At 41.7% G+C, this 25,263-nt stretch overlaps 1 protein-coding gene across 2 annotated transcripts in view; it reads left to right on the top strand.

Annotated features, from left to right (window-relative positions):
- The window catches only part of LOC147895788 (endoribonuclease YBEY, chloroplastic-like), a 43,949-nt gene extending 23,945 nt beyond the window's left edge, over window positions 1-20,004 (top strand). The window contains exons 8-12 of one of the 2 annotated variants that reach the window (XM_087382514.1): window positions 11,079-11,150; window positions 16,535-16,654; window positions 16,755-16,805; window positions 16,912-17,100; window positions 19,407-20,004. In XM_087382514.1, the coding sequence (XP_087238640.1) occupies window positions 11,079-11,150; window positions 16,535-16,654; window positions 16,755-16,805; window positions 16,912-17,100; window positions 19,407-19,577 (603 nt within the window). In that variant the 3' untranslated portion in view covers window positions 19,578-20,004. The remainder of the gene's footprint in view (window positions 1-11,078; window positions 11,151-16,534; window positions 16,655-16,754; window positions 16,806-16,911; window positions 17,101-19,406) is intronic. The other variant, XM_087382515.1, reaches the window with a different exon arrangement.
- The last annotated feature ends 5,259 nt before the right edge of the window (window positions 20,005-25,263 follow it).

The following is a 25,263-nucleotide window of genomic DNA, read 5'->3' as shown; positions in this document are numbered from 1 at the left end:
GTCAAAGTCAAGTAGCAAATTCTACAGCATTGGATATGCTGAAATGCTACGTGGGTGACGGATATGCTGAAATGCTACGTGGGTGACCAAGGTTCAGACTGGGAAAAGTACCTACCATTGGTAGAGTTTGCTTACAATAATACAGTACATAGCTCTACAGGGAAATCCCCCTTTGAGGTCATCTATGGGAAGGTGATTTTGCCACCTATCCTGAGGACCAAGGACGAAATATTTGCAGTTGATCAATTTGTGAGAGACCTCCAGACAGCTTACGGCCAACTCCGGACAGCAATTGAAAGGTCTCAAGAGAAACATAAAAGAGCTGCAGATAAGCATAGGAGACAACTAAATCTCAAGGAAGGTGATTGGGTACTTTTAAAGTTCGAGAAAGCTAGGCTCTGCAAGTTCAAAGGCAAACATAAAGTGTATGTAAAGTTATCTCCCTGGTACTATGGTCTTTTTCAGGATTACAGAAAGAATAAATGAGGTTGCATACAGGTTAGCATTGCCAGAGCATTGGAGGATTCAAAATGCATTCCATGCGAGTCTTCTAAAGAAATTTTAGGGGCGAGAGCCTACAGAGGCAATATTAGAGGATCCACCAGAAGTGGATAAGCTGGAGGAGGTCCTTCAACCAAAGCAGATTGTGTACCATACTGTACGCAAAGGCCCTGAGGACAAGGAATTTTACAGGTATCTTGTAAAATTCAAGAATTATACGGCATTGGATGCCAAGTGGATGGATGAAGACATGTTGTTCGATCATCCAGAGCTTTTGGATGTTTACAAGGAAGCTTTTCGGTTGAGGTCAACTGAATAGAAGTCGAGGGGATGTCACCACAATGTAAATATCCTAAGTCAACGTACAGTTGACCATTTATTTGATCATAATTAAAGAGTTTTCCATTTGTGTTGATTATGGTCAAAAAAGTTTTTCTATTAGTCAAAGAATTGATTACGGTCAAAGATACTTGACTTCGATCAAGTAAGCTTGATCTCGGTCAGGAAGACTTGGTTTATACCAAGAAGGTTAACTGCGGTTAACCAAGATGTGCCAACTTCGGTTGGCATAAATTGCAATGTGATAGATGACGATTCAGTGTCTATCACCTTGAATGGTTTAGGCCCTCAATACAAATCATTGGATACTTCTATTTCCTTGCGAGGTACTATGCTCGATTTTGAGGAGCTAGTTGCATTATGTATGACAGAAGAGGTGAAGCTTGGACTCAAAGCCTCCACAAGTAGTGGAAGCAACAATTTGTTTTATAACCGAGGTGGAAGAGGTGATTTTAGAGGGCAAAGTGGAACCCCAAGAGGCTGTGGAAGTGCCTCATATGCCCCTCAAAACATTATGGACAGAAATAAGTTTGCATAAAGAGGACATGGTTGCATGCCAATAGGAAGAGGGAGAGCCACATCTTGTGGTAGAGGAGGGGCCACTCATACTCCACAAGGAAGAAGCAGGAAAAGATTTCAACCGCGAAGACTTGAAAGACTACCAACAAGATACGCTTCCGCCAAATGCTCAAGAAGTGATGGCGAACCTTCTAGAGCAGAATCGGGTCCTGCTGTACAACTCGAAGAACATTTATCCCAGCTGAAAGAAAGCAGAAGACAGTCAGACCAGACAAAACAACGTCTGGAGGAAAAAGAAGCAGAAAAGCCGGTGGAAGAAAGAGAAACCACAGATTTTGAAAAACTGCTCTTGTTGATGCGTGAGGAACGCAAAAATGAGGAGGCATTGCGATGCGCAGAGCTCGCCCAGGCAGAGAGGCAACAAAAGCTAGACGGAGAGGCGATGCTTCTCCAACACAAACAGATGTTAGCCGCTATGCAGGCAAGTTTGAGTGCAGCGGCCGTCTCCGCCACAGCTTCGTCATCGACAAAGGTAACACCACTCACTCGGTCCACTCCAAATTTTGTTAAGTATGATGGTAAGTGTGACCATTTAGCAATTTTGCAATTTATTCATCAGTTTGTAGCTCATTTTCCGTTAGCGCGGATTCAAGATGAGCAAGATAAAGTCCACCTTGCAGCCCCTCATCTTATAGGTGAGGTGGTGACTTGGTAGTAGCATTGGGCTAATAAAAATACTGACCCAAAAACGTTTAAGACGAATTTCGTTTGGGCAACGTTTGTGGCCGACCTCAAAGCCCGTTTTCTCCCATCCCAATATATGCTTAACCTGGAGGATGAGTTCGCTCGTCTCTCCCAGAATGGTTTGCCTGTGTTGACATACAGTAAAAAGGTCATCACACTGGTGCAACAGTTGGGCGTGACGGAAAGCGCCAAGATGAAGCAATTCATTCGAGGTTTGGACACGAACATACGTTTTACCATTCGGAACTTCGATCCGCCAGATTACGAGCGTGCGCTGACTCTCGCACAGAATCAGGAGATGAGTTGAACGGGGGAAAGCCCAAGCAGGTCCTGAAAGATTCCAAAGCCCCGCAGCAGTTAAACAATACAGCGGGTAAAGATCAAAAGGACAACCAGTTCCAAAAGAAAGACGGCCAGGCTTTGGTCAAAAGAAGGAGTCCAAGCCAAAGATGACTCCGGATGAGAAGGCTAAAGCGGGTATTACAGGAGGCTATCTCGAACAGAAGCGGTACCACCAAGAACATCGCTGCTTTCATTGCCACCACATCGCTGGGCATGGCAAGAAGGATTGTCCGAAGTGACTTGTTGAAAACGCTGCAAAAGCACCTACTTTGTTCGTCGCTAATGTATTGGCTCTTCCAGCTCCGCCTTTATCCTCAGCTACGAATGCCATCTTCCCTGCTTTCAACGCCATTCCCACGATGGTCTTTCAAGGTAAGAAGGAGGGCGACTTCTCAGATTAAAAGAAGGCGCTCATTTGAGCGAACGACACAGCTAACGGACATCAGTTTATTGTCCTGTTCGATATGGAAAGTTCAGAAGATGCCATCTCCCCTCAGCTTGCCAAGACAGTGGGGTGCACCTTGGTGCCTCACGAGCTTGTAGTGAACGGGTTCACATCCGGCTTGCGCACACACATCACGCATAAGGCCATCCAGTTCACTTTTTCAGTTCAGAAGGCCATGTTTACGTGGGATTTTATATTGACTCCTTTGATGGGGTGCGACATGATCCTCAGGATTCAGTGGTTCCGTGAGCGTGTTCCGACGTTTGATTGGCGGCAAGACACCTTCACGATTGTGGAAGGTTTACTTGAGCCCGTCGTGATAAGCGGTGATCGGAACATACTAGGGATTCCATTAATCTCTCATATTCAAGTAGGTCGCGCCGCCCGCAAGGGTGCCATGTGTGCACTTGTCTATGTCCAGTGCCAGATCACTGTAGTTCAAGCTGCTCCTCCGATGGGGCAAGCAATGGTGGATCTACTCCAAGAGTTCAAAGACATCACGCTCCGGGACGATTTGCCACCCCAGCTACCTCCCAACCGACCGGAAGACCATCGCATCGATCTACTTCCGGACTCGACACCTCCAAGTAAGTTCCCTTATCGACTTTCAAAGTCTATGGAGGGGGAGTTAGAGCAGCAATTGTCTCAATTACTGTGCGCAGGGTTTATTAGACCTTCTTCTTCGCCTTTTGTTGCACCCATTCTATTTGTGGCAAAGAAGGATAAGTCCGCACGACTATGTGTCGACTACAGAGTACTCAACAAGCTTACGGTAAGTAACAAGTTTCCTATGCCTCGCATCGAGTACATCTTGGAAAGACTCAATGGTGCAAGATTTTTTTTCAAAGATTGACCTCAAGAGTGGCAAGTCCGGATTTTTGAAGTTGACATCCCAAAGACAGCTTTTTGAACTGAGCGAGCTCATTACGAGTTCGTTGTCATGCCCTTTGGTCTGAAGAATGCACCACCAACATTCAACAAGATGATGTCTCGAGTATTCGCAGAGTATATTGGGAAGTGCATGTTCATCTTTCTCGATGATATCCTTATCTTTTCCGCGACAGCCGAGTAGCATATTAAGGATGTGCGATGTGCCCTACAATTATTACGTGATAACCAGTTATATCTCAACGCAAAGAAAAGTGAATTCGGATTGCTGGAAATTCAGTATTTGGGCTACCACATTAGTGCTCAAGGGATTCGATTGGACCTTGAGAAGATCCAAGCTATCACAAGTTGGGCTGTCCCCACGACGGCCCAAGAGATCCGATTCTTTGTGGGTTTGTGTCAAGCATACAGCTTGCACATGGAGGGTTTCTCAACATACGCAGCTCCTCTTACAGATTTACTCAAGGGAGTAAAAAAAGTTCAAGTCACAGGCAAAGCTTTGCAGGCCTTCCACGACTTGCAACGGTTGGCCACGACAGCACCAGTTATGAAGATCGCCTCTTGGGATGATCCATTTCTGGTAATCACAGATGCTAGCAATGTCGCCATAGGGGCAGTTTCACAGCAAGAAGATAGGTCAGTGGGATACTACAGCAGAAAGCTTAACGATGCCGAAAAGGCCTATTCAGTGTATGATAGAGAGCTCCTTGGTGTCATCCAGGCATTAAAACATTGGAAGCCTTTCCTATATGGATTGACTTTCAAGGTAAAGACAGATCACCAAGCCCTTAAGTGGCTTCAGACAATGCCTAGTACGCAACGGAGTGATCAACAGCAGCGGTGGAGTCAGATATTCCAGCAGTTTGGGGGAATGATCGAGTACATTCTCGGCAAAAACAATCCCGTTGCAGACTCTCTCAGTCGGAAAGATTCCATCCAGACCATTGAGCAGGCCACTGTGCTTGAAATCAAAGGAAAGGATCTTGATAGCATGAAGACACAGTACGCGGAGTCAGCAGAGTTTGGCACGAAGTTCCAGTTAGCCACGACGCTTGCTTCAAGCCATTACTCATTAGAGGACAGTTGGCTTTTCTATAAGAAAAGCCTATGTGTACTCAAAGACAAACGACAGTTGCTTCTTCATGATGCCCATGATGCCCTTACCGGTGGTCACAGAGGTATGAACGGGACTTTGGAGAAGTTAGAGCGCTATTTCTATTGGCCAAAGATGCGGAAGGACGTATACGGCTATGTGCAGAATTGTCAAATATGCCAAAAGGTCAAGGCTTCCCACAAGAAAGCGGCAGGCTTACTTATGCCATTGCCAATCCCCGATGGTCCTTTCCAGGACATAGGTATGGATTTCGTGGGACCACTTCCATCATCCGCAAGTACTCGTAATACTCAATGTCTTACTATTGTTTGTCGCTTTAGTAAATATTGTATGCTAATTCCCTGCAAACAAATGGCTAGTGCTGAAGATGTAGCTCGTTTGTTTATCAAGTATTGGTATCCCATTGGAGGGTGGCCAAAGACCATAACATCCGACAGGGACTCCAAGTTTACGTCTAACTTTTGGCGAGCCTTGTTTGATAATTTTGGTACTAAGCTGCAGATGTCCAACGCTTTCCATCCGCAATCGAACGGCGAGACAGAAAAGTATAATGGTATGGCATTTGATATTTTGTCATGATGCTCAGGGAAAGTGGGAGCAGTTTCTTCCGCTTGTGCAGTTTTGAACGATACCTATTCTTCGAGTATTGGTCGCACACCTTATGAAGTGGCGTTTGGACGGCGATTTACCTCACTCCTCACCCGGATGGTGTCTCCATCTCTTGAAGCCAACAAAACCACCGAATCCATGGCAGAGATTACGGAGTCCGTGAAAAGCCGCATCGCCAAAGCTCAAGCATCGTATACACGCCAAGTTAATAAATCCAGACGAGATGTCCAGTATAAAGAGGGTCAATGGGTGTATTTAGGCATTATCAAGCAACGATTGAAGCAGGTGGGCAAGCGATGCCCTAAGCTGTCCTTCAAGAGCTTTGGACCATTCCCTATTATTCAAAATATCAGCGATGTCTCAATGAAGTTACGCCTACCAGACAGTTGGACTATGCACAAAGTGTTCCATGTAGCTTGGTTGAAGCCATATTTTGGACCTCCTCTTTCAGAGATTTCCGACGAGCAACAACTTGAAGTTCTTGATGAAGTCGAAGTTTTGCAGCCAGAACAAATCCTTCATAATAAATTCAAGCATGGGTTAGTACGCATGATCCGGGAGTTTTACACCAAGTTCCGTGATCGAGGTACCCATGAAGTAGTGTGGTTGGACGAAGATCTTTTCTAGGAGTTTCCCTAGATATTGGCGGACTACTTGGAAGCAATGAACCTACCGCCAAGTTAAGAAGGAGGGAATGTCACATGCACCCCTACACTTGGGTGCAAGGTGACACACTGGTTACATCAACAAGTGCATTATAGTTCCTAGATAGGAGATTTTGTCGTATGCTGTGACCCCTTTGTGAGCCCTTGTCTAGGGACAGTCAGGCACAAGCTACGTAGGTCAAGCTCTCAGCCTTAGGTCAAGTCAGTAGTCAGTTCTTGTTCACTAGTACCCACTAGAGAACAGTAGGTTAAGTGTTTCCATCTTATAGTTTAGGTCTTAGCCTAGGTTAGGAGACCCTTTAGGGTCCCCAAAGGCTGGACAGGTAAGCAGGGAAGGCAGCCTGCAAAGGCTGCCCAAAAACTCCCCTGGCAAATGAGCTAGGGAGGGCCTTTTATAGGCTGGTTGTAGGCCAGCCAGTCTGTAAAACAGACTGAGTTGGTCTATTTACAGACTGGGTTGGCTCAGTCCAGCCCTATAAAAGGGCCCCTTGGCTGCCCTGTTTTCTCATTCAGCTTGCTCCTGCCTTCAGTCCTCCTACAGCTCCACTTCAGCCTCCTGTGCAGCCCCTGAGATCCTCAGATCTGGCCCTGCTCTAGCCTCAGTCCCTTGGCCATCAGTTCAGCCTGATCTGAAGGTGACCACGCAGCACAACAGTCGGAGGTTTGGACCAGCAAACGGAGAGAGGTTTGGACACTGTTTCCTCAGCTTTCTCAGCTCTCTTTTACAGTTTACACAGCTCACTCTCAGCTCTATATTTCAGTCATCTCTCAGTTCTCTCATAGGATCTATCCCTTCTAGTTTTCACTCTCTCACTCACGCAGTAACCCTGCATTCCGGTAGACAGCACAAGCCTCTTCCTTGCCTTGTAGAAGCGTCCTACATCGTCAGTGTGGACAGCATCAAGGTCTCGGTATTGGTCGGCGTTGCCTCTCAAGTCCTTGGGTCTGCTATACGTGTGCACAGTGAGCTCTTCAGAAGCGCGTTCCGTGCTCTCTCGAAGAGTGTTCTTTATATTTCTTAATTCTCCAAGTATAAAGCAAATTCTCCCTTGATTGGGGGAGGGGGCCCTCAGTGGGTACAGGGACCCAATCGATTGTCGACTCTACTCTCTCTCTACCCTCATCTCCTTTCTCTCTCTATGGTAAACAACGCTCATTCCTCGCTAAAGGTTTAAAGAAGGTCTTGCTGTGAATTACACGATCAGATAACCGTTGCATGCTACAGGAGAAGATGCAAACTATGGATGGGATAGACTCCTCAAAGTTGGTTGATGTCAGAGCCTTGTGTGTTAATAGGTGGGATATAATGCACTCTCCGTTGCATGCAGCAGCATTTGTTCTCCATCCTATTTCTCCATCCTATTTGAAGAGAGAAAAATCCAGATGGTGATAAGGAGGTGCATAATGGGTGGATAGATGTCATAGAGCGGTACTTGAAGTATGATGTTGAGAGGCAGGGCATCTTAATTGATGAGTTATTTATTTACAAGTCCATGACAGGCACATTTGCTCAGGCAATTGCGAAGGATGATAAGAGGATGCACCAAGGGGTGAAGTGGTGGGAGACATTGTGGGCTCACTCCAAATTTGCAGCAGTTGTCTATTTGAGTGTCCTCGCAGGGGACATGTGCTTCTCCTTGTGAGAGTAGCTGGAGCACGTTCTCTCTTCTACATACCAAAAAAAGGAATAGACTGCTTTCGAAGAGAATACATAAAATTTACAATACATCCATACTAATTTGTGACTTATCTCCAACATCAAGGAAAGGGGATTCAAGAAGATAGAAGTGACCTTGGAAATGATAAATGATCAACAAGGAGAAGGATGATGAGAGGCTTCTTGCTTTGCAAGCAAGAGAGTACAGAGGGAGAAGAGGAGATTCCAGCCCCTCTTGTTACAGGAAGGATGGATGTTGTTGTAGCTTCAAGCAACTCTAGTATTTTGGAGTCCTATGGCGAGGCAGATGAGAACGATAGTGATGAGGATGAGGATGATGAGGAGGAGGAGGACGAGTAGGGCACTGATGCTAATGCTGATGCTGATGCTGATGCTGGTGATGATGAGGATGAGGATACAGCTTGAGGCTTGAGCCTCATCAGTTGTGATGCATTTCAGCTTTGTTCGCGGCTGTGGCAGCCTGCAGGCTAGCACCCTGGTAGCCTTTTCAGTTTCTTATATGATGTTTTGCAGCTTGCCTTTGATGTTTTGGTATAGTACCTACATGCTACTTTCAATTTTCTACTATCTACTACCTACTACCTTTGATCATGATGTTTTGGTGTCTATCACTATGTATCACAATCTAGATGACTCTAGTCTTTGGACTCTTTAATGAATCATGACTTTAAGATTAATACAAGTTTGAAGTTGAAAGTTTGGTAGCTCTCTCAAGAAAATGTGTACAATGTATATTTTCCTAGTATTTTCTGAGGGGTAAATTAGGGTCACGTATGATTCAGCCCCAGGGGGGTTGAACCATACTCTAATCATACTTCCGTACCTGTATGACGTATGCGTATGGTAACGTATGGAAAAAACTATGCTTGATCATAGAAGTGGATCAGTTGGAAGTGGACCAAAGCTCCGTCCTTCTTGAAAGAGGCAGTGATAGCGTCCCCGGGTCTCATAATAGGCTAGGCAGACACATAAGAAATACTCCTCTATCGCAGTTGTCTCCAGTGTGCATAGCCTGCAGATTCACTACTCTCTAGGTATGCCTGCAGCTTTCCCTGCTTCGATTTCCAGCTGATGTGGCGAGACCTGCATCTGTCCAATGGCATTTCTTAGGTACTAGGGTCTGATGATGAGTCCACCTCCGTTATTCTCAGAAATTGATTGTGATAGAACTGGATTTTAGAGGGGAACTTTTGGTCCCTCCCCAAGTCCAAGATGTATAGAGCTGGAGGAGGTCTAACCGTATGATACGGTTAATCTCATCTCGAGGGATCGTCTTGGGTGATGCATTTATGTTGTACTAGAAGGGGGACAGTCAGCCCATCTGGATACTGTGACTGGCAAACCATGTGGGTACGCGTGCATACCATGTATCAGCCTTGCTCTTTGCTAGTCATGTGGAAGACTCTAGTGTCCACCTCAGAGTCTCCCGTGAGGTAAGGCACATACTTTGTGGAGGAAAGACACTGTTTGAAAGTTGGCATCAACGTGGAGAGGTGTCGTGGCGAACTTTGCTTGTACTATCTGACGTGGGAGTAAGAGCTTACTACGAATCATCTTGGAACCCATAATCACGTGCAGCCGCTCAAATTTGTTCCACTCTGTTGTTGAAAGGTCGCTCCTTTAAAAAGGTGCTACGTACATGGTAGTTGGCCTCACTAATGTGTCGAATGTTGGTGGGTCCTGAAAGTGTGCCTGAAAGCATTGCCTCTCTAGTTGGGCCAAAGCTCCTTGTCCACGTGAGTCGTGCTTTGGCTGCTGGATCATCTATAAATTAGCCTTGTGAAAACTGCTCCCATGTATGTGTAGGACCGCACTATCTCTATTGGCTCACCTCGGTAAGTGAAGCTATGTCGGTGTAGTATAGCACTTAAGGTGTTGAAGATCATGCATGACCTTGGTCTTCCCAGGGTTGACTATCAAGTCTCTCTCTCTCTATGCAAAACATCTCTAATGCCTCCGGATGCTTCTGAAGATGATATAGCAATATCTATAACATCAAGTCTACCAACATTGATCCCTCGCCTCCTAGGCAGTCAATGAAGGATGTGATCTCATCATTGTAGAGTCCAAAGAAAGTTGGTGAAACAGCACATCCCTGCTTCACTCTGATGGTGCTCTCAACCCAGTCTGATAGACCTCTCGGGATCCGAACTCTCTCTTTGACGGACTCGTATAGGCTCATCGTTCCCCAAATCAAAACCTCTGAATCTCTTGAAGCCTCTTGGTCATACGGGAGTGTGGGACAGTGTCGAAGGCCTTCCGGAAATCTACAAACCAAGCGTAGAATTTTCGGCGCCTCGATCTCGCTTCCTTGATGATGGCCCTTAGAGTGAAGATGTGGTCGAGGGTGGAGTGCTGTCGTCGGAAACCTGCCTGTCCTAGAGCCCGCAGCAGAACTTCTTTTGAGATAACTGCCTAGCTTTGTAGCTGGCTGCTCTAATGGGATTTTCAGGTTGTCTCAATTGACATCATATCTTTCTCTGATGTGTGCATAGGCCTGATGTCTGTGTGTGTGTGTGAGAGAGAGAGAGAGAGAGTTTATTTTAAAGTCTTTGAAAGATGGAAGGGTCTACAAGCTGAAATAGAAGCTCCACGTAGGAGAGAGGATGCAAATATGGATGAAATAAAAGCTCCACTTGAATACTCAATCAAATAGCCACACCTCATTCTTATTGATCCTCCTTGCACTCTGTTGAGATGCGAGAGGTGAAGGACAATGTGCTCCAAGGCTGAGCATAATGCTTGAGATCACTTCTACTTTCTATGGGTTGGAGTAGTGAAGTATGGGGATGAGATATGGAGTGGAGCCACCAGTTGTAGTCGGTTAGACCCAATTGGGAGATCGACCCAGTCGTCCCAAAATGGCCAGGGTAACCCTCACCTTGTATAATCGATGAGATGGCCTAGATTGGGATGACCAGCTCCTAAGTCATAATCAACTAGAGAGGACCAAAACCGGTCTGTATAAGCCTTATATAAGCCATGACATGGCCGAGAGTGGGTTGACCAGCGCCTGGTCATAATCAACAAAAGACGGCCAAAATTGTCTGTAGCTCGACGACGTGCATGGCTGATCGACAGCCAACCTGCCACGTGGTTGACTGCCATGTGGACAGTCTGCCATGTCATTTGTTGTGAGCACAACTTTTGCTTTTGAATTTAAATAGGTTAATTGGTGGTTAAAGCGATTGATTGCTTTTGAACTTGACAATATTACTATATGCACTGTTTCAGGGACTTTTGGTGTATGGGCAGCATGGAAAGGTTGCTCACAAGCAGCACCTGGACACCGAAGTGTGCATGAAGGTAAACATCTATTGCCTTGAGCACCTAGTTTGCAGGTTGTGTGTTGATTGGTCAATTTAGTAGAGGATATGCTTCTATGGGAATCTCATGTGTATGCCTGGGAAGGGATGCTTTTAATTTTTATAAAAGCCTCTTATTTATTCTTCAATGATTCTTTGCATGGTAATCTGAGACAAGACGGTGGTTGTATGAATTTAGTACTAGTTAGGTAATAGGACATTAAAGTTTCTTAAGACACAAAAATGTCACGCTAAGTGCAATGAAGTTTCATATCTTATCTTCATCATGTTCTTTCTTATGCTATTTTAAAAAACTCTATGATATAATTATGTGTCCTAGGATCAAAATTTATATAATTATGTGTCCTAGGATCAAAATTTATAAAATTTTCTCCATCCTAAAACCTTAGTGGCAAAAAAAGCACACAAAAACAGCAGCTTCAAGTTTGTGAAATGTGGGTCTTACAAGGTCGTAATGCATAATTTTTTGGATCTATAAATTTATGGTCATTGGTATATGGTTAAAATAATCTTATTTGAATAAAAAAGTTCAAAATTTAGGGATATATCTAGGTGTAGACTGCTATTTTCTCTTATTTTTTCTGTCAAATAGGCTAAAAATGACTTGTAATCAAATTTTTCTCAAAATAGGTATTTTTATTTTGAGGTTTCTATATATGGATGGAAACTTCTTTGTATGTCAAAGATAGTATTGCTTTTTTCCAAGTCCTTAGATTGGTTGAATGTGAGCGTTTTATCTTCTTTTTTTGGGTCTATCGAAATGATAATTATTGTAAGTGTGCCCAGAGAGTAATGTGGTGCAAAGGTAATGGTAATATAGCGTTAAGAAAAATTTCAGGTCATGAATGGTTAAACATGATGATGATTAACATGGGTTATATGAAAGGTATTCCCACAAGTAATATAAGAGCATTAGATGAAATATGAAAAAATTCAAGGGCGCATGAGCTCCATTGTATCAGACTCAAAAAATTTTTACTCATGAATTAATGTTATATTATATGATGTAAACGAAAGGTCAAGGTTTTAAAATAGGTTAGCTGTATAAAATGTATGCTTCATAGATATATAACATACACATTTTCAGCGACGACATACACATTTTAGAGACCATAAGATGTTTTTTAGGATTGAAATTTCCACCCAATTTTATTTTCTATACTAATACTATGTCAAAAAACATTGATACCACTAGGAAGTAGATTTTTTATAGAGCTATATGCTTGAATTTTGTTCAGCCAACAGTTTGTACGATTCCAAACAACCACCATTTAATTGTTGCAAAGATAATGGATGCTTTGTCATAGCTTTTTGTCTATAGAAGTAAATTCGCATGTTCAGGAACAAGTCAACAATATATGTCTTCAAGGGTAATTAGGTTCAAACCACTAAAAAACAAATTTGGAATGCTGAAAAAGACACTTTTATGTCCTGTTGAGGTACCAAACTGGTGCTTATTAGTGTTGAAGGCAGACAAACTATAAAGAGGAAGCAAACATATACTCTCTCTAGTTTTTTTTCAGTGCTTGGGTTTCTTATTAGGTGTAATAAATAAAGGAAGGTTTTTTGTGTTCAATTTGAAAGGCTTCTACTTAAAAAAGTATTGTTATGTTATGTTTTCTAGCTGGTGGCTACCAAAACGTAATAAGAACAGAATTGGCTAGTGTAAACTTTTTACCCTAATGGGTCTTCTATCTAGTGAAATGTAATTTATGAGTGTTGGCATTTTCAGTTATTTTTCTTAGTATGTGAAGTGTGATTTCCTATGTAGATATTGACACTTTCCTGTTTGGACTTGATACAGCTACAAAGTGTTACTAATTCTAGTGTATTGCCATAAGAAATTCAGTTGAAGCCAAGACGAGAATTTCATAGAATGGTGGAAATAATGGTGTTTGTTGAAGATTCTTAAGGTTTGTGGAGTAATATCTTTTTTGTCTTGAAAGACAAAATGAATTCCTTTTTAAAGAGGGCGCACCACCTTTTAGAAGTCTAAGGGTGTTATAACATGAAGGGAGGTAGGATGGAAATATTTCTAGTGACAAAAGTTCATTTCACATCCTAAACCCATCTTAAATTGGAAGGACTTGTGCTAACGTACAATGACACTAGGCACTTTTCCTTGTAATTCATACTATACGGTGGGGTCTAGGGCTTCGGTTTGGACCGGAAATAGTGTGGCTAATTTCTCTTTGTTCCCATTTAAGGCAGTTGGTTTAGAATAGAAATTCCAAACTATCCGTATTTCTATTCTAAAGCAGACCATGTGCCGTAGAAAGAAAAGCGTTACAAGACATTCCGTAGTATTGCCTTGCTTTCACGATTTAGAAGCCAAAAAGGGCAGACTTGTAGAAATTCATCTGCTAAGGACAAGACAGTTCAGTAGTATTGCCTTGCTTTCACGATTTAGAAGCCAAAAAGTGCAGACTTGTAGAAATTCATCTACTAAGGAAAACAATTTATGTTTGGTTGTACTCTGTATTACTTCTAGAGTATCTAATCCTTTGGTTAGGTGTTTTTTAATCTTCATGAAATAGGATTCTCAAAGTTTTAAAGAATCACCATGGCAGAATTCCTTTGTTTCTTTTCTATAGTCTATACTTATGGCTTGAATCTGCTCTATTTCTTAATCCTTTTGAAGATTCATAACATCTCTTGCTTTGTATAGCATATTGTACTCCACAATTTCTAGCCATTTTTCATGCCATCTATTCTTGAATAATATTGAAGCTTGAGTGATGATTCACATCGCTTTAAAGATCTTTTGACTATAAGCTACTGATTGCATGCTAATGTGTATGTGGTGTTTAGATATGTGAAAACCTATTTATAGGATAATATAATGTGATTTGCTCAGGAGGTCTTGAATGAGTGACCTATCGATCTCAATGATTTGATGTCACCATTTGGTGCCTCCCCCAAGAAATAAAGAATCTTTATTAGAATTGACTTTGGTCAAAGAATGTTGACTTTGGTTAACTAGAATAAGTTTTATTGTTTTTATTTTTGCTTTGCATTGGTAAAAGAGAACTGTGGGGATGCCACAAGGGACTGGGATCAGTCCAAGAACTAGGAAATGGAAGCATTTCGCTAACCTTTAATGAGTAAAGTGTTGGTGTTTGTGTAGGACTTGGAAGAGTGCAAAAAGGCTCACAAATGATGGAGCAAGTGCCAAAAAAGCAGGTCCCACAAGGCCAAAAAGCACCAGGAAGACGGTGCCATTAAGGGGGCCCCCACATGGTTCTTAAAAGATCATAAAAGCTGCCCCAAGATGGGCTAAAAGCAGGAAAGCTCAGCTTTTGTAAAAGTAGCTTTAGAAAACCAGGTCTAGCGTTTTGCTAGGCCAACTCTATAAAAAAAGGCCCTTAGGGCTCCTAGATCTATTCAAGAGTTGTACACAGCTTCATGCTCTCCTCAGAGCCAGCTGTACAAAGTTATTTTCTATTGTGATAAAGACCTTCGGGGGGGAAGGGGCAGCCCTTATTTCTGCGCCCTAGTGCGGTGTATTCTCTTTCTCTTTCCCTCCAAGTTCTCTTCTTTTGCTATGATTTCCTCCTACTGCTTTCCCACATCTCCCAAGCTGAATTGCAATTTATTCCAGCATCCAAATCCTTGTACTTTCGCATGTGTAATTGTCCACAGAGAGAGAGAGAGAGAGAGAAAGAGAGAGAGAGAGAGAGAGAGAGTTTGCTGCAATTTGATTTCCAGCCACCAGGAGGCCACCTCTTGTTGCGATTTGGATTCCTAGGCTTCCCAAGTGTTCCAGACCAAGCTCCGAATTGATCCAGGAAGTCAAGAGTCTGCTGTGAATAGGGAGTCCAGTCCTCCAAAGTGCCCCAAATCTGCTGCAGTCCATATGGAGTCTTAGGCCTGAAAACCCTATGCATGTTGGAGCATACCAACTCCTCCGGTCTCCCTTCACCGCTCCCTTCACCGCTACTACCATAGAGGAGGTCAGGGCCAACTACGCTAGCCTGCCATGTCTTGATGTCGTGGTGCTGAAATCCTTGACTCCATGGAGGTACGTTGACTGTGTGAAAGCCTACATCAAGCTATAGGGGATTTAGCTCCAAACTCTAGGAGAAAGATCTGATGTATGACTGGCAGTTTGTTGCGAATCATTCGTGCTAATAAAACATGTAGTCTCTCTACTCGGGACCTATGCCTCTGATATGTTTGGGGCTGCCATGAATCCCAGCTGGGTGAGGCGAACAAGAGAGTCGAAACGAAGACTTTTGGTCCCGTGATTGTGAAATGGGACTGGAAACACTGTTGCTCAAGTTTGGTGAGTGTGGCATACCCACTGCTAGGCAAGTATAAAACTCGACGATCTTCAAGCAATTATACATGTGAGACCAAACCAAAGCTTAGACAAATAATTTATAGGCCACACACTAGTTATCCTTAGCAATAGGTCCTAAACTTAGGTTGCATGCCCAAAGTAGCAGTACTTCAGTTGGGGTCCTCGCTTTGCCCTAATTTGCCTTGCGTATCCACACGCCATCCTTAGGCTAACTCTATTTAGCCACGCCATTCTTAGGCTAGCTCAATCCATTAGACAGCCAAGGCAGTCCTCTTGCAACCCCCCCAATGCGTAAGATATTTTGATTTGTACTATGGCTTCCTGCTCTTTTACTTCCACATAAAGGTCTGCTTTTATTGATTTTGTTGTTGGCCATGATGGCCATCTCTTTATTGGCTGAGCTGACTTGAGTGGTGATCATCTCCTTGATGGTGGAAACAAGCATTGGTGCTGGTGGAGATGTGCTACATTTTTGTATGACCTCTGCAATGATTTCCAGGTTGCCATTACTCTCCGTCTCCTTCATCTTTCTTCCAAGGGCTGCAAGCTGAAGCCTGAGCTCTCTTACTTCTTGCTGTAAATAGTAGATTTATTCCTATGGGTCTGAACTGATCCTGCACTTGAATGTCAATGCATAAGGGCTAGGGGTTGACGAGACTGCAATGGTAGAGTACGAAGGTTGCTGATTGGGGTCGTGGCAAACATCTTCGTTTTGGGAAAAAATCCATCATGGCCTTTGCAAATCTGAGAACCCTTCTGCTGAAGCTATCCCCCAAGCTGGGCCAAGGGTCCAGCCCAGCCTAGGGTGACGCGAAACTGGAAGGGAGTTAGGGGGTTGAGAAGAGGTTGATGGCATGACCTAGAGCTGCTGCTTGGCTGTTGCACGTCTGTGTGCTGAAGGCAGCTGCTGCTACTGCACTGTGAAGCAGCTGAGGCTGAGGGTGCAGGTGAGAGGCGGGAGGGAGGGTGTGCGAGGGAGGGAAGGAGGCTGAGAGAGAGAGAGAGAGAGAGAGAGAGAGAGAGAGAGAGATTATGATGAAGTTAAAAGGTTATATCTGCAGGCTTTCAAATATTCTTTAGACCATAAACAGCCACTCGTGGGATTCAGTGGTGATCGGACAGTCACATTATTCAATCATCCTCTCATTGAAGACTTGCATAGAGTTTATATGGAACCCAAGGTACTTGGCTGTGTATTTGAGTGTGATGTAGGTGCTTGTATAAGTATACCCAAGAAAGACATATATTTAGGAATTAACAATTGGATTTGTAAATTGGCAGGCAGAAATTTTACCATCCCTGGAATATCTTATAAATAACATTCCCATACAGGCATGCTTTATAATTTCTTTTCAATTTCAAAGATTACAATTTGCAGCTACCAATTTGAAAGTTCAAAACATGCCTTAACATTCTTCATTTTCACAATGACTGCCAGAAATTATTGTTTGCAGACACTGCTGAGCGTATTGCAAGTTTGATTCGACCTTATTGGGAAGAAGAAACAAAGAATCTTGCACGTGTTGTGCAAGCACAAGCTGACATGTTAGAGATTATTCCTGTTGGTGCATCAAAGGGCAACGGGGTTGCATTACTGCTTGATAATCTGGGTGTTCACCCAGATGATGTAAGAATCTAACTTCATTCGTCTGTCTTAAAATACTAATCAGATGTATCTTGTGAGCTAATAAAAATTTCTGCCAAGAGCTCTGCTTTGAGGATTAATTTTCAGAAGAGGTTTCTTTTCAGCATTTTAGGAATATTTTATTCAGAATACGTAGCAGCTATAAAACATTCAGATTTTGTGCAGGAACCATCCATGAGGGCATCACTACTTTCTTTTGAAACATTATCACTGTGAAACACTGATATGTAAAAGCCTACAATATTATGTTTAACCCAAATGATGCAAATGGTGCTTCATAGAAGAGGAATGAGTAAAGATGAGATAAGAAGCTAAAATCACCACGCAAGAGTTCCACAGGATCTAGGCACCCTTGACATGGGGTCCCACTGCTACTCATAGCTCATGTACTTAAATAGCTCACCATTAATTTCAGGCCACGCAGCACCATGAGTGCAAGCTACATTGCATGTCCTCGCCCGCATATCCCTCGATAGATGATGATCTCTTGTGGGCTAATAGTAAGCTTAGGCCTGACTCTAACCAACAATGCTCTGGATACATTGTCTTGGGATCCAAGAGTCTTGGCGCAATGTATACATCAATTGTAGAAGGGTGCAAATCTAAAAACATAAAACGGCTACCAATTTCTATTTGCAGCCTCCTTCTTCAGGTATACAAGAATTGCAATGGACTTGGTTCATTATATCCATTCTTGTGGATAGGGTTATTGGCAACTGATTTATTTCGGGGACGTTACAAGTGTGATCGGCAAAGAGCATTGGGAATGTATTGTGCTTGACTGGAACTTGCTTTTGGATTGGTGAATGATGTTAAGCAGTTCCGGACTTTTGGCACATGCGTGTTGGGTGGTTGGGTCACCATGCAATCTGGAGTGCAAACGTTCTCTGATGATAAGGTTTTATTTATGGCACAAGTAGGCCACCAATAAACCACTTATGATATAGGAATGGAACATCCACTAAACCGCTTATGAAAGGCCCACCTTAGGAACTTGTGCACTTTTAGAAAAGAATTTAGTTTGGGTAATGGCTGAGTGTTACATGAAACGAGATGTGACATTAGGATCTAGTGAAGGTGCATCATTTATTCTAATATACAAGCATCAAGGAGATAATCCTTGAGCTTTCGAATATGAAGCTCAAGGCTGGATGCACCAACTGTAAGAGCAATATCATTGAGGTGTACTTTAGATGCTCATTTGGGAGAGACTAAAATGAAATTGTTTAGACTTCACAAGCAGTTGTAGCTTGAATGAATAGATTTGGACTACTTTTTGATTAGCCTTCTCCTTTAGAGCTAGCCTTCGTCATGGCTGAGTTTGCCCTTTACCTCCGGAGTGCCGACAGAAACTCAGTACGAAGACTTTGTATAAATGGATGCTCAAGTATGTGTGGGTGTGGGGATTTGTATGTGTGAGAGCATATTTTTATACTATGGTCTACACCCACTGTTGGGCGCTGATGACGTCAGTGGGGATGTCATAGTAGCTAGTCCCTGCTATGAGTTTATGGTTTTCAATCTTATGAGTGACTATCGTGAGATTGAAACTGCACTGTGTTGTGTATTTAGAGGATGAATTTGGAGTGTTCCTGGATTCATCTAGGTATATGTACTTTATTATTTATATCATTCCCCAATACCTCTGACAATTTATTGGATACTGTTAAGTGTCATTGGAAATGAGCATCCTCTCTTTTGTTGTTTTAAGTTGCCTTGCATGTTTTCATGTGTCTGATCTTTTGGAGAGAATTCATCCTTTCGGGAATGCTGTTGTGTCACCTTTGGGCCGATTCATTTCATGTTGGACAAGTCAATGACTCTTTTGCCTTCCGGTTCATGGCACAGATTCGCTTGATACTGAGCAATACATGATTGTTCTCCATGTCTATGAAATAATACAAACATTTTTGAAGTCTCATGCTGACAAGTTCTTCACTGAAGCATTATTTTAAGTGACAGGCTAACTTGCGGTCCTTCCCTTGTCGAAGTTGTGGAAATATTTCCGTTTGAATCCGAATAGTAAGAATTACGTGTCTTTCCCTTTCTATCCTTTTCAGCAGGTGAGCATCTTATTGATAGAGAAAGAGGATAGAAGGATTCAACAGAATTTGTTGCTGGTTTTTTAACTACTCCACCAGTTCTATTAATTAGTTTCGCTAGATCTATAGAACCTCCTTCGATTAAATTTCTCTCACCATCCTCCCTTACCATTTCCTTGCACAGTGTTAACACTTTAAATATGGTGTACTGATTGTTTCTCTATATGTATATTCCTATGCGCTCAGGTTATGGCGATTGGGGATGGGGAGAATGACATTGAAATGCTCGAACTTGTTGGCTGGGGGGTGGTGATGGGAAATGGTGCAGCCCGAACAATCGCCGTAGCCGATGCACAGGTTGCCAGTAATGACGAAGATGGGGTAGTTGAAGCCCTAGAACGGTTCATCTTGGCTTGATTCAAGGTGTACAATGTTTCATCCTGTTTCATTGGGAATCTGTTGTAGTGGAGAAGGTGGAAGCTCTTAAATGCATAGTGTTGGCTCTGGAGGCTGGTTTGTTATGCAGTTAGTGTATGATGGCAAAGAGTTGAGTCTTATTTCGGTTTGATTATTGATGATGTTCTCACATCCAGACACTTCTTGTTGTCCACTAATTGGAATAAAGTGGCAGGTTCAATTTATTTCTTCTTAAGCTACAAGGAACTGCACAGCCCAATGTACATATGGTCACTTATTATTTGGCAGGGGTATTGTGCATGGATCCCGGCTGAGGTAAGGTCTCTTAGAAGCCTAAGCAAGAGGCCTAAGTGCTCCTGCAATTTGTGGATTCTGGCCTTACTGCTTTTTCTCGTGCAAGCATTTAACATGCATATGTGCGCATATGAATGAAACTAATGTAAGGATTTTTTTTCTTCCTACTAATTCCGTCGACTCCTTTGCTGTCCCTTCTCACTCCCTTCGAATCTTCCCCCGCAGATGGGCAGTATATCGTGAGGCGTGTCCCTCACCAAGGATTTTAAATCAAAACCGAAAGATCCTCAGTCTTATACTGATATATGGTCCTCTATTGTCTTATTATTTTAGACTACAACATAGGTATTTTATAACAATCAGAAGTTGCTTTATGTTCTCCTTGGGAGTTGCCTTGTGCCCTCCTTGAATAGATGTATTAGTTGGTTTTTTAAATGTCCCTTAGACTTGTCGGTCTCTGATGGACATTATTAGACTTTCTTTTTTCTCTCCTTTCATATCTCTTTTGGAGCTTCTCCTTTTCTTGTTTCCCTTTCTAGAGCGCCTAAAATGGGTTGGTGTGAGGTTATTTCTTTCATACTTGTTGTCTTAGGCAGTTTCCTATGATATGCCTTTGCCTCGCATTCCTATGTCTCTTCATCCCAATTATGTGGCTGTCTTTTCTTTTTCTTAATAGTTCCTCGCCCTCTTAGGACTTGTTCTTCCTTGTTGTTTCGTCATTGTCGAATAGTGGCTTGTGTAGTTTTGAGCTTCGAGTTAGAGATTAGGACTAAACTCCAATGGAAGCTGGTTCAAAAGAATGTATTGTGGATCTAATGGATTTTCAAATAACATATCAAGCATGTGGACTTAATGGATCTTTAAATAACTAATGGTAGATAATACCTGTGGATGGCTTCACACTTGAGGGCAATTTTAAAAATGCTCTTGGGCAATGATTTCATTTATATTTAAGGTTACTATTATGGCCATTGGCTACACTATGATGGAAAGATGTTGGGTATTTACCAAAACCTAGTCTAAAGTTGTAGAGGTGGGGTATTGTCTATCTCAATGTCATATAGAGCATATTGTGTTGTAAGTCAATATAGGTTTAATGCTCGCAAGGGTACTACTTGCACTATGAGTTTTTTGTGTATGCTCGCAAGTTGTTGAGGTTTATAGATATCTACAAGTTGTGGGCTGCCTTGGTAGGTCACAAAATGAAGCATGCTTAAAGATTTACTATATATCCAGGTCTTGAACTTGGTGTTCATACTACTTGCACCTCAAGTTTTTGTAGGCAAGTTGTTGAGGTTTAAATATCTACAAGCTCGTGGGTTGTTTTGGCAAGTTACAAATGAAGCATACTTAAGTATATGGATTGAGAAGGAGTCCTCACATGTACAATTCAAGTTAACAATGAACAAATGCAATAGCATTGGGTTCAACCCTCATGAACTTCCCCCATATCCATGATGTCATAACGAACATTCATTTTTTCTTTGATATCTTCCATAGTCTTAATTTTACCTTCTTGCAGTGCCAACAATATAACAGTACCTTTGATCAAAACTTTGGAGTATATAGATTCTAAATTTAAAATCCCAGACTCCTAAAATGAGAATCCATCTCCAACCATGCTCTAGATCTTCGAAATGCACTAAAATAACCCAAGGTTTTTTCCCTTAAGAAACATGAGTATTGAACCTGTGCTTTGCATGGGCAAAGATACATGACCATCCACAACCACTCCCCATTTGAAGGTGGATCTTCCCTTAGCTAGCCAACAGATGCCATGTTCACCTTCTCATTTGTCCAAGCATGAACGAGGAGCCTCGGCCTCAACTAACTAGGTTGCCACATGGACATCACTTTGGTTGTCACGTGGACAACAATCACTTGCAAAAAACATAGAAAAGGGGTTGCGACATGGGTGGCACATATAGTAAAGTATTTGACTAGATTGAAGACTTGGAATTGTGTACCAGATAGTATGGGGCAAAAATGTGTAGGTTTGACAGGTTGGCGATTTTGAATAGGGGTTAAGATGCATATCATGCACCTTTGAGTTTAAGGGCCAACTACTGGGGAAGGGGCTAGGACAATGGATGGCATCATAATACATGGTATTCAATTGAAGGCCTCTTACCAATTTGTCATGGAGATCTCATTGTGATGTTTATATTATCAAGAGAATGTCTATCTTGTTGCCTTTTTGGAATGATCCTTATATAGTTGATTTCTATAGTCTTATTGGTACACCTTTGCATGCATGGTCTTAATCTTTAGTATGTATAAGTGTTATTTGCAATTTGATACAATGTAAGAATTGCACTCATTGCTAGATTTGTGAACTAGTAGTTTTTTGCAAATTGATTCCTAGGAACCATTTTTGTGTGTGATGCTTTGCTTTGAGCAATCTTGATGTTGCGAGAATAGAGGTATTGGAAACATCAAGTTTTGAATGTTCATCATTTGTGAAGCTTTGAATAAGTCCAAGTCAAGGTTGGACTTTGAAAGTGATTTCAATAGTAGGAGAGGTGAGAGAACCATGAGAGGGCAATTGATCTTTGAACTTGAAGGATGTCAAGTTGTTGAAATCGATCATTGTTGGAGCTTTTGTTCTTTGTAAACACCTAGCTTTATAGAGAAGAAAAGATTCCTTATGTAGTGAAATTGTATTCAATCTCAACACAAAGAAATACTTGATAGAGAAGTACCTAGGAGAATGTCCAACTTGGACAAAACAAGAAGTAACCTAATGGAAGTCTTTTTAAGAAGAAAAAGATAATGTAGCCTAAGATATAAAGAAGAGTCAAAATAAGAGCCCCAATGAGGTGCATTGCAAATGTGATAGAAGTGAGGAAATCAATGGCACCACTTGACGGAGGCAATGCAATGTCATGAACGAAACACATAGATTTCTAAGAACACGAGGGAGGGAAAAATGCTTATTGCATCTAATCACCAATAGTCCTTGATCTCATAAAAGAGTTGAAGTTGTGAATGATGCCATAGCATACATCAAGAAGACGAGAAAGGACTTTGAATTGCTTCAATAGGTAATTGCCTCGTTAATGAATACCTTAATAGCTTCCTAACTCTAGATATAGATGCCACATACATATATGTTTTAAATGTTTATGCCCTTATGGATATAGAAAATTATATATGATCCCTCTTTGTTAAGAGAAAAAAACCAAAAGAGCATTGCTTCATCTTATCAATCATTAAGACTCTTTAGAGATTACCATTTTGCATAAATTATAGGAGTCTTATGTTTGAGACCATGGGCCCTCTAGAAGCTTGTTTGTTAGATTGTTGAAAATGATGTAATTCAATTCTAATAACAACGATGTAATTAATTAGACTCTTTCAAACTTATTATTTGAGGCATTTATTGCTAGCTTATATGATAACCTAATAGGCTAATCCTTACAAAAGCTATACTATCCAAAGTCATAGGTAAGGGGACAGTGTCCTTGCAATTCCATGCCAAATAGAGAAAAGAAAACCTCCTTGAATTGTGATATTGTATTAAAGTTTCATAACATGAAAGTAAACTTTTGCAACTAGCCTTGCTTTTCCTTTGAAAACTATGCCATTAGTAATAACGCTTTAGTTGGAGGTGGTTCCATAAGTTCCCATAGCTTTTTCTTCATGATGCCTTCATATTCTTCATCCATTGCTTAGAGTAAGTGTTCTAACTTTGTGCTAGTTTCTTGACATTTAACAAAGATCTTGGTGTCTTAGCTTATTGTCTTGGACAAAATCTTTTGCTTGTGTGATGTTTTGATGGTGGTGTAGGTTGATCAACCTTTCTCACTTGACTCTAATGTCTCTAGTTGTTGTTGACTTGGAGATAGGAATGAAGTCATCTAGTTGCTCCAACCTTCTATTCATATTGTCCTTTAATTGCATTCCAATTGTTGGATAATGTCCATCACATTGGTTGTCTCTTGGCATTTCTTCAAAGAGGACATCCAACCCCCTAATTTGTTAGATCTGCAACTTGTATAATGGGAAGATAGCAGTTGGTGAAAGGAATCATGTGTAAAAAGTAAAGGGGGGAATGCTAGTATTTTGCCCTCCTTGGTTTGCATGAACATTGACTCATGTAATCTTGTCGAGTATGTAGCATCTCCCCCTTCATGTCATGGAGTGGTTTGAGCTCCAAAGTAGCTCACTCAATTCTAGAAGATTGCAACCAATCTAGTGACGTTACCAAGAATTTCTTGCTTTGCATAGCAATGGTCTTCCCATTGTCTAGAGGTGTGTAGATGGATCTTTTGGTTTAGAAGCACAATATTATATAGTGGTGGCAATGAGGTCTCAAGAGAATATGCTATATGAGAAGGGGAGCTAGTATTGACTTGGAGGTAGTGAACACTTGTAAAATGACCCCAAATGCCATCTCATTATATTTATAGTCTTGATTAGAACTGGATTTAGTGTTAAGGGTAGGGTTATTTTAAGTTCAATATTTATGATTTCATGCCCTTTCACTAAACCTTGCGTATCTCCTTCGTATGCATTTTTGTAAGCGCCAGAAGACCATAACTTAATAGATTGAATACACATGTAGCTCTAATCTTCTAATACAAGAAGTTTGGTCCAAATGAGGGGGAGCAACTAAATAATATGCCACTAGACTTGATTGGAGGTATTGGAGAGAGAGAGAGAGAGAGAGAGAGAGAGAGAGAGAGAGTAGTGCACACCCCCATTCAAATGAAGATAAGGGAATATATGCACCTCAATGGATACGGGTTTCTCCTTCCATCCACATGTTCGTAATAGGATTGCACCATATCTTATGCAATTTATCCTATGTTCTAAAACCCCTATTAAATTGCATTAGATAAGCCAAAGGTACTCTGTGAAAGAAATAAAGATGTTTTTGAAGTTTTTTGGAAAACATGTGGCAATATGGTAAAATGTGATACATGAAATTTAGAATAGGTGCATCGAGTGCACCAAAAAAACTATGTACAAAGTGTTCAATTTATCACTTTTTCCTCTTAGGTTGTACAGCCATATCTCAAAAAACAATAAGCTAATATCACAAGTAGTTGGATTTAATATATGTTGTCTATAAGTAGACCCTAGCAGGGTGATATACAAGTTGAAAAGATTTTTGGAAGTTTGAAATTAGTTTGAGTGGTGGAGTGGATATTGCGGATCAAGGACTTGAAAATTTAATTGTAATTACCTCAAAGCTATCATACATAGTTCATACTTCCTTTTATGATAGCTTTGAGGTAATTACAATTAAATTTTCATGTCCTTGATCTGCAAAATCCACTCCACCCATACATGCTACAATTAAAATTTCAAGTCCATGTACGAGTATCCAAAACAACAACATTTGGACCGAGGAGCTCACAATAATCTTGTCCATACACTCTAAAAA

This window comes from Dipteris shenzhenensis, chromosome 12, assembly GCF_047967505.1.
Source record: "Dipteris shenzhenensis isolate YYH24624 ecotype China chromosome 12, Dip_SZ_1.0, whole genome shotgun sequence".
Lineage (NCBI taxonomy): Eukaryota > Viridiplantae > Streptophyta > Polypodiopsida > Gleicheniales > Dipteridaceae > Dipteris > Dipteris shenzhenensis.
This window is presented reverse-complemented; position numbering and strand designations above follow the sequence as displayed.